Source organism: Protobothrops mucrosquamatus, unplaced genomic scaffold (assembly GCF_001527695.2).
Source record: "Protobothrops mucrosquamatus isolate PMUCROS unplaced genomic scaffold, P.Mucros_1.0 scaffold_215, whole genome shotgun sequence".
In the NCBI taxonomy this organism is placed as follows: domain Eukaryota; kingdom Metazoa; phylum Chordata; class Lepidosauria; order Squamata; family Viperidae; genus Protobothrops; species Protobothrops mucrosquamatus.
The window spans coordinates 527,049-537,135 of record NW_015386291.1 but is presented as its reverse complement, the minus strand read 5'-3'; the positions used below and the strand labels follow the sequence as shown (position 1 = coordinate 537,135).

At 38.5% G+C, this 10,087-nt stretch overlaps 1 protein-coding gene across 1 annotated transcript in view; it reads left to right on the top strand.

The window, feature by feature from the left end:
• The first annotated feature begins 3,227 nt into the window (after positions 1–3,227).
• CC2D1A (coiled-coil and C2 domain containing 1A) overlaps positions 3,228–10,087 on the top strand; it is a 54,367-nt gene continuing 47,507 nt past the window's right edge. Inside the window, exons 1-5 of the mRNA XM_015827489.1 lie at positions 3,228–3,254; positions 4,562–4,684; positions 6,574–6,706; positions 7,959–8,068; positions 8,294–8,362. Of these exons, the coding sequence (XP_015682975.1) occupies positions 4,613–4,684; positions 6,574–6,706; positions 7,959–8,068; positions 8,294–8,362 (384 nt within the window). The 5' untranslated portion in view covers positions 3,228–3,254; positions 4,562–4,612. The remainder of the gene's footprint in view (positions 3,255–4,561; positions 4,685–6,573; positions 6,707–7,958; positions 8,069–8,293; positions 8,363–10,087) is intronic.

Here is a 10,087-nt window from a genome sequence, read left to right as displayed (position 1 = left end):
AATTTGATAAACAATAAATAAACAAATAAATGTTTTCTTGAAAATTATTGCATTGTATTTCAAAGTGGATTGACTCCCAAATAATAGTGCAGCAGATTGCAGAGTAACTAACTCATTGTAGAACAAACGTTTCACTGAAAATAATGTTTCAAGAGTATTCAAGAAATGGAGAAACTAATATTTCTAACTATGGCCAACTAGATGTCTATAGAATACTCACAAATACACACACACACACACACACACACAGAGAGAAACATACATCATGCTATCCCTCAACAACTACAATAACAATTTTCATCACTGAAATCCTTTTAAAAGGAATAAACTGAATTTACATCACTGCATTTATTCACCGTATGTTTGTGAATTCAGCTGTCGAATGCTGGATAGATAAAATTGTAAAAATTCTATATTAAACTATTAGTTTTACTATTTAAACATTTTTTTAAAAAGTGCTTATAGCTGTAGAACTGAAAATATAAAAATGGGAAAGTGAACAAATATGAAATTAAAATGCAATAAAAAGTTTGGTTTGGACACATTCACAGTTCACAAATGTGACATGATTTTTCTATTCTAATTATTTAAAATATTACACACACAAACACACACACATTGCTGGAATATATAAGTACAAAGAAAAAACAATTGTATCTTTAAGCAAAGCAGACTTGTGAAAAACTATCTATACTTAGCAGAAAGATACTTGACTGCTTTATCATAGATTCAAACTCATTTTCTGAATTTCCATATATTTGGCTTAGTATGTTGGATGAACCCAACCATTGTGATTTATCAAATCATAACTTATTGACTTAGCATAGAAGTGGACAACCTCTGTCCTATATGTGCTTCCATCATTCCTGTTGCGACTCAGAATGTTTTGTTGCTAAAGAATTTGATTCCAATAATGAATGCCTTAATATTTAATCTGAATATTTTATGGCTCCCCCCCCCCAGTGCTTAAACTGAAGGATGTAGGAAGCTATATTGTAGCATCCAGGCAGGTATTAAAGATTTTAAGAAGATATAAATAAAATAATACAAAAGAAAAATATTTTTATGTTTCTGTCACCTGAAATCTGAGTGTTTCTTCTTTTACTCATTTTGAGGCAGCTTGGCAAATTGGAAAGGAAGTTTGAGCAGTGGTGTCAGATTTCTGTTTTTTAAAAAAAAACACATTTCTCTATTGGACATTTTATCACATTTCATGATATTTTGAAAACTGAAGTTGAAACTTCTTGTTTTAACATAAACGTTTTGAGGGTGAAGCTTCGTTCTGAGCTTGTAGGTTCATTCTCCAACCTACAAGCTCGAAGAACAAACCTTCACCCTCATCCTACACCCGAGCTACAGATATTCACCACTATTGCATAAACATTTTGGTTTACATTTTTCATGCTTCAATATTAAAGTTTGAGCTAAACAATTCTGGTACGTCATTTTTCTATTTAAAACTGAAATTAATCTTCTTAGCTTACTTTTTTTCCTCGAGGGAGTGAGGAAGAAGCTAAGTAGGAATAGCCACCCTCCCACCCCGATAAATGAAAATAAGACTTTCTGCTGGTCTAAATTGTTTACCAGCTTAATGGGATCTACTGTATTTTCTGAAAAAAATGTGAAACATTTCCTTCAAATTCTCAGTTCATTTTTTAAAATGCCCATTGTTTGTAGAGTTATGGCTTATTAGACAGGTTATGTAAAGGACTCCTAATATAATAAAACTGATGGTGTAACCAAGCATGATGCAGTGACAAATATGTGACTACAAGCCTACAGATGTAGATGAGATAATTAGATGTGGACTGAAATGTTGTAGAATTTTTCTTATTTTGTTCTTTTTTTCCACATAAAACCATTGGTAGTGGAAAGACATCCTATTAGAGAACACTTGTTGACATTCTTTGCTTTTATGCAGGTCTTCCCAGGCATTAAGCGTATAATTTTTTTAAAGTTTTGTATTCAAGAATAACATTTATGTTTGCAGCCTGCTTAAGAAAGCATCTTTTTAAATTCATTAACATTCATCTCATCAATTATTATTAAAGTAGGATTTTGTCTTTAGAACCAGTATATTTGAAAATGACTGTATTGGGCTGTTATATGCTTGGAGTATTATGTGGAGACAGATTTTGTTTCTTGAAAGACAAGGGATCCAAAAATTACACTCTTTCCATGCAGCAATTTGCCCAGGAGTATTTATAAATTATTATTATTATACGCGTAACTGATCCTACATGCGTCCAGGAGCCTAAAGCACACCAGCTGCTTAAACCGACAAAAGCTTTTCCCGCCAAATCAAAGCATGCCCTGTTTTCAACAGCGTCTTAAAGTAACCGCTTTCAGCCTTTCACTCCTCAATTAGCAGTGGCTCCTCCTATTCTATTCCTTAACGCCACGCCCCTGGATAGAAACCCTGCCTACTCCACTTAGATCGGCAGGAAGATAAACGTAGAAACAGCAGAGTTATACACCGTCTCACTTGCGGGATCTTCTCAATTCGGGGTAACAACACTTCTCTATGCCTGCGGACGCTCAGACCTAATTATTACAAATTGTTCTGCTTTCCTCAGCGAGACAAAAAAATTATTCTAGAAAGTTTTCGGTTAAGTTTTCTCCCACTCCGTTTCACTAGTTCATTTGAAGATGGAAGCATCAACTTGGACTAAATTGTAAGCTCTTTTCATCGTTGTACATTTCTTATCAGCTTCTCGATCTCGGGGTTTATGGAGAGACTAAAATTAATAATACGGAGAATGATGCATCTGTATCTAGACTTCCCAATCGGAATAATATTCAACACCAACCCTCTTTAATAAGGACAATTATGTGCGATTATTTTTTCCCCTTCTTGCAGCAGGAAACAGTTGGAAGGCAACATTTCGATTTTCAGAAACGATCTAGTTTTTTCAGCTGCGTCAAGCTTAAATCTGGAACTCTTTGAGAATGTCGGGTGCTTGGTCCTTAATTGACTGTGCCATTTTTAAGCGCTGAGCAACCTATTGCTGCCAAATAATGCAGTGATACGCCCAGGGCTCTTTTTTTGACCCTTTTAACACGATAATCCGCCAACGGCTCAACAATCAGCAATTGCATTAAAGAGAAAAAGGAGCTACGTCCGCGGACGGCTCCCAATCAGCAAAAGACTGGATGTACCGTAAAGCAGGAAAGGCATTGCCGTGACCATCAAGGCAAGGGAGCCGTAAAGGCAAGCGCGGTGTCGCGGGAGGCTTCAGGAGAGAAAGCAGGAAGTGAGTGCCTTTTAATACAAAGGGGGAAGGGGTGACATTGCCCCCCTCCCCGTTGCATTACATGTTGCGCGCGCGGGGTGTGTGTGTGTGGGGGAGAGATCGCTGCATGAAAGTTTATGGGGGGGGGAAAGCAGGGAACCCGCAAATCAAGATAATCCTGTTAAACCTTGATATTCATTTCCTTGTTATTTATGCAAGTGTCCTGTAAGCCAGAACGGTATTGTGATTCCTATATTACGGAAAGAGAAAACCGGAGTTTCCATTGAAGAACTAGGAGTACTGTAGTTCTTGTCCTGATTTGTGGTACAGATAGGCCAAATTGGACGCCGTTACTTGAGAATAAGCTCCCAATGCAAACAGAATTCGGTGGGCCTTTTTCTAATTAATATTTCAGCTGATGAGCCTCAGTATTCTACAATAGGAACACAATATGGGCTGACTTACAAAGAGAAGAATACCACACCAAGTACATAAGTAGCAAGATAATTCCTATTAAGTGTTAAATGCTGTCTGTTATTGTTAAATTTAGTTGTAGAACTAATTCTACAGTTTTAGCATAGACTGTTAAGGGGAATAAGAGGTTGGAAAGATGGTTTCATGTATGTTTCTGGAAAGTCATTATGGAATTTATTTGTAAGGATGGCTGGGACATTGAGTTTGGTGATGTATGTGTACAGTGACCCTATTCCAGAGCAAAACCAAGAAAATAAAGGACTGTCCTTTATAGTAAAGGACATATTATGATTTATTACCCAGTGATCATAAGTGTTGTTAAAATTGATACTCTACATAACTCACATCAGATACTCTTATAAATAAACTCCCATGGATTTCAACAGCATGTCAACAAAAGAATGTGGGAGATATTGGGGTGTGATGGGAAGAAGTAGGTGCTTCTTGATTTAAATGTTAGTCATTATAGATGGCAACACCTAGGCATCCTTGGCTGTTTCTGAAAAAGCTAAGAGAGTTGTACCTGGTTAGTACTTGGGTGAAATAACACCAGGAACTATGATCTAGACTGAAATTCAAAGAAAATTGGAAGAGAGGAATGGCAAAACACTTCTATGCTGTTGCCAAGAAAACTGCATGGATCTGTCTATTTACAGTACTAATTGTGAGTTAGACTGAGCTCAAAGCAGTCTTTATACTTCATTTTACAAGGTATTAATTTAACTGTCTCCTGCTGTATGAAGTCTATGTGGAGAAGGAAGTGAGAGCTGAAAACAGAAAGGGAGAGGAGATGGATGATGGGAAGGTGAGAAACAGAGACAAGAACTTATGAAAGGCTTTCTAAATATCTTTAGATCCATCTGTCTAATGCTATCTTGCACTTACTGAGGGCATAGTAAAGGAAAATGAAGAAGAACAGGAAGCCGCCACCACCACCACCTTCACGAGGAGGCAAGGGGACTGCTGCAGCCAGACAAGTAAGTCATTATACATTTCTTCTAACCTTTGATATGTGGAATCTTTAGGAAAGCCCTGACACTTGGTTCTGTCACCATCCCTGTGGCTTTGGTGATAGTGGGGAGCTTTTACAATGGCTGTGTTGAGCTGATGTAAGGATGGATTCTGCCTGTGATCATGACTATTTGTTTTACTTTGATTGTGGATGGTTGTTATATAGTTGTATATTAGTTTTTATTGGATTGTGTTTTTTTTAACTTGTTGCGAGCTGCCAGAATTGCTTAGATGAGATGGGCAGATATATAAATTGAATAAATAATAATTCCAAAACAGCTGGAGCATCATTTGAACACATTGGCACTGACCAGAAGGCGGTTTTACATCCTGCAGTACATTTAATATTATTGAAAAACAATATGTACATATCCTTGGTCCTTGGGAAGGACTCAATAGGTGGACAAAAATGCCAAATGCAACTTAAACATCTGGCTGACTGTGCAAGCTGCCATAATATCTCTTCCAAATCCCTGTTGTCCTATTTTTGTTGCCTATAGGTCAAATCTTCTCTCTCAGGAAACTTTATAGCAGGGGTGTCAAAGTGCCAGCCTGCGGGCCAGTTGCATCATACGGAGGCTGTGCCCATCCCAGCTCCGGCAATGCAAAAAAATGTTGCAATACGTCACGACATGTCATGTGACGCAGCGAGTTTTACACCTGTGCTTTATACCATAGGAAATACTGCAGTGCTCATCACTGCCAATTGAAAGTGATGTATGCTTTTTATTATCATGACTTTGGAAAATGTGATCTAATATTGCCTTAAATTGCCCAGCAGAAATCCAAGCATTGATTTCTGCTGTACCTTGTACAGGAAGAGATGGTATATTTTATGAAATCTCATGCTATCAAACAAGATTCCTAAATTCCTAATCCTAACAGTGTGACTCTATTTACTCTTAAATGACAGCTTAAATGACAAATAAAGCTTAAATCCCAATACAGCTATGCTTGGAGTTAGTTAAAAAAGCACCACAATATAGTATTTCTTTTTCTTAGGTCCTGAAAAGTTGTTGAAAAAAATCTTATCCAATGACATAAATATAGTGATGCTGATATTAAATGTCACGGGCCTTTTAATTTAGAGCAGACCTGCATGAGTTGTGGCTTGAAAAGACAATTGATATATTAAAAATAATCAATTAAAAAAGCTTGTGCTCAGATCAGCTGTTCAGCAGCTACGGTACCAGAGTAATGACAGTGATTGAGCTGGTGGTGTCAATAAGGCCTGGAGGCATTGGAAACACTCAGCAGCATACCTTTTGAGTGGCTCCTAATGACTGCCATTATTATTACAAAAAAAATCTTTTGTTGGGACAGTTTTTCACCCAATTTCCCCACATTAACATCTGCAATTTTATGCATGTAAACAATAACTTCAAAGTTTTCATTAAACCTATCTTTCTTTTTGTACAGCATCCAGCTTTACTTAATAAAAACTTTAGTAAGATCTTTGCTCTCTCACAGAGATGCTAGTTATTTTAGAGATCCTATACCAGATCAAGCCATTTTGTTCCCAAAGAAGCCAACTGAGTGCTAGATGGAAGGACTGAGTATATACTCTTTAGCAACTGGTATTTCCTATAGCAGAGGAATTAAACATAATGATTGATAACTGTTGACAATCTTATGCGTGAACTGACCTGTAAGAAAAGTTGGCTACTGATAAAGCTACATTTTAGGATAATGAATTCCACAGTTTAACTGTGTTCTAGATAGCAAATTATTTTCTTTTATATGTCCTCAATCTCCTTCCCTTGAAATATGTACTAACATTTCCTTAAAATAAAATTAGCACCATAAGAATGTATCTATGAAGCAACCTCTAACTTGGTTGAATCCTATTATACAGATGGGTTTGCTGTTGGATTTCTCTCCTGAAAACATGATGGCTGGCGATGGAGAGGATAATCAAGAACTGGAAGCTGAATTCCTGGCCATTGTTGGAGGCCAACCAGATCCCAAAGAGAAGCGAAACGGAAAAAGTAAGTGGACTCTAGAGTTTTATGGGGTTGTTATGACTTAAAAGTAGTGATTTATGAGGTCTACGAAGTGGATATATGATTTTTTTTTTTAATTGCTGCTGGTTTCTTGCATCTTTCTGGAATGTTATTATTGGTATTTTTGTGCTGGTCTCTTCCAAACCAGCTCAAGGTGGCCTACAATAGAAGTAGAGATCAGAACAATAAATTGTAAGTAATACAATCTTGAGCTGATTTCACTTTACACCTTCTACACTTATGACTGCACCCCCACTCATCCCAGCAATATTATTGTTAAATTTGCAGATGATACAACAGTGGTGGGGCTTATCTCTAAGAGGGATGAGTCTGCCTACTGGGATGAGGTGGAGCAGTTAGTCTTGTGATGTAGAGACAATAATTTGGTTCTCAACACCACTAAGACCAAGGAGCTTATAGTAGATTACAGAAGGAATAGATCAGACATTCATCCCCTGATCATCAGCGGAGACTGTGTGAAGCGGGTGGCCAGCTTTAGGTTTCTGGGTGTTACCACAAAGGAGGACCTGACCTGGAGTGCTCATGTTATAGCATTGGTTAAGAAGGCCCAACAGAGATTATATTTCTTGAGACTTCTCAGGAAACAACAACTGAATGAAAACTTCTGGTGACCTTCTACCGTTGCTCCATAGAGAGCATTCTAACTTATTGCATTCGTGTGTGGTTTGCTTGCTGCACAGTAGCATGTAGGAAAGCGGTCCAGAGGGTCATTACCATTGCCCAGAGGATTATTAGCTGCCCTCTCCTCCTCCCCAGACGAACTGTACAGTTCCCATTGTCTTAGGAAAGCTCAAAATATTCTTAAAGACTCATCTCAACCTGGACATTCTTTTTTTGAACTATTACCATCTGGCAGATGGTAATATAAACAAAGACAAATAGGCTGAAAAATAGTTGTTATCGCAGAGCTGTAACCATTTAAATATCACTGTATAGTGCAACATTGAAGTAAATAGAATGTGAAGGATGTGTGTATATAATGCATGTTCTTATTTGTGTTTTTTACTTGTATATTTGAAAATGACTGGTAAATAGAATGTGAAGGATATGTGTATATAATGCATGTTCTTATTTGTGGTTTTTACTTGTGTGTAGTGTGCACTGTGGACAGCACTTAATTTCGTTGTGAGTTACACAGTGACAATAAAGATATTCTGTTCTATTCATGGCACATGAGAGTGACTGCTGGTTGATGCTGCTACTTTTTCTTTCTTAGCTCCTTTGCCAATGGAAGCTATTGAAAAAATGGCTGCCTTCTGTATGAAGGACCTTGATGAAGAGGACGGGGCAGAAGAGGAAGATTTAGAAGATGATGATGAACTAATGGTAACAATACCTTGGGATCTAGTAACACCCGGTCACTATGAAACATATTATGTTAGAGGTGGAAATGAAAGAAATGTAGTTTGGAACACGATTTAATAACACCTAGGTGCTATGTTATATCGTCAAAAAGCATGCTCTGTTAGAGGTAGAAACAAAAATTCTCTTGTTTAAATTTCATATGTAGCTTTAACAATATATTTAACAATATATTTGCCTGATTTGCAGGCTGAACTAACAGAAGTACTTGAAGAAGATGGTAAGGTCCCAGATGCTGTGATACCCACTGCTACTAAGGTGCATATTTTCATACCAACTTGGCTTTGTTGTTCTTGCTTACTTTTAAGTTGCAACTTCAAAAAAAAAATGTCCCAAAAGGTTCTTTTTCTAAAAGGCAACTAGACTTTCTCGGGATTTTTTCCTTTGAAAATATTTCACTTCTCATCCAAAAAGCTTCTTCGGTTCTAATTAATGAAGTTTCTTGGATGAGAAGTGAAATATTTTCAAAGGGAAAAAAAACCCCCAAGAAAGTCCAGCTGCCTTTTAGAAAAAGAACCTTTGGGACAATCATGACTGCATGATTGAAAATCTTTATAGAAAATAAGGAAAAAATGTGTTTTGTTCATGCATCACCATGAGTTGATTATGAACAGACACTTTTGTGAGATCTTTGATGTAAGTCATCCATGGCTCCCATCTTTCAGAGATCTTATTAAATAATATCATTGTTCTTCTCCATCCAGATTTGTTCCAGGCACTATTACAAGACCTTGACAGCATTGCTTGGCTAGCCAAGGTTGACATGTACAACTGAGTATCATCGGTATATCAATGATACCTGACCCCGAACTGATGGGCAACCTCTTGTGTAATATACACAACCACATGTAGATATTAAACAAGAGGAGCAAGGGCATTGGTACTGCTGTACTCCAGAAATCAGGGGTTTTGGACTCAAATTCTTTCCCCCTCCCCAACACTGACCTTTCACAAAGAAAGGAGGCAAACCACCATAACACTTTGCCTCTCACCACTATTCTCTGCAGATAGACAGAAAGGATACTGTGTCTGATAATACGGAAAGCTGCTGTGTGAACAAGGCGTGCCAGGATTGGTGCACCACTCCTATCCTGGCTCCACTCTTAAGTTATACTTCTGTATCTATACTAGGCCATGGCCTGAATCCTGACTGAGAGAAGTTCTGACAATCTGCTTCTCCCAGGCCCTGTGTAACTGCAACCTGACCATCTTCTCATCAGCCTTCCCTCAAAAGGAGAGGTTGAGGATTGGATAAAAAAACGTCTAGGATAATTAGATCTAGTGATGCACTCTTGAGAAGGGGGATACAATACAGGTAGTCCTCGACTTACAACCATTTGTTCAATGACCATTGAACGATGACCAGAATTACGATGGTGCTGAACAGATGGTGGTTATGACCAGTTGTTGGAGTTCCTGCCATTCCATCGCTTCTCTGGTTATATGATTGCATCTGGGCACTTGGCAACCAGCTCTTGCACTCTTCCCATCCCTTGTCACTCACACGCAACCTCCTCAACCCTTGCAGCCTCCCTTACCCTCACATCTTGCTTGCACCCTTGCATATGCCTGCACACCCTCGCTGTGCTTTTCACGTACCCCATTGTGCCCTCTCCCATCCAGCAGCAGCCCCTTGCTTGCCTGCTTGAAAGCCACCGTGGGCTTGCAATTTCCTGCCAGCATTACCATTGATTTGATTGTGGGAAGCTGACAGGAAGTTGCCTCACTTAATGACTATGGGATTTGGTTAATACTGACAAACAGGACTGCAGGGATTGTCATCACTAGACCCATACCAGTCGGGCTTCAGGCCGGGACACAGCACGGAAACGGCATTGGTCACGTTGGTAAATGATCTCTGGAGGGCCCGGGACAGGGGTTATTCCTCTGTCCTTGTGCTTTTGGACCTCTCAGCGGCTTTTGATACTGTGGACCATGGTATCATGCTGCGGCGTCTCGGTGAGTTAGGAGTGGGAGGCACTG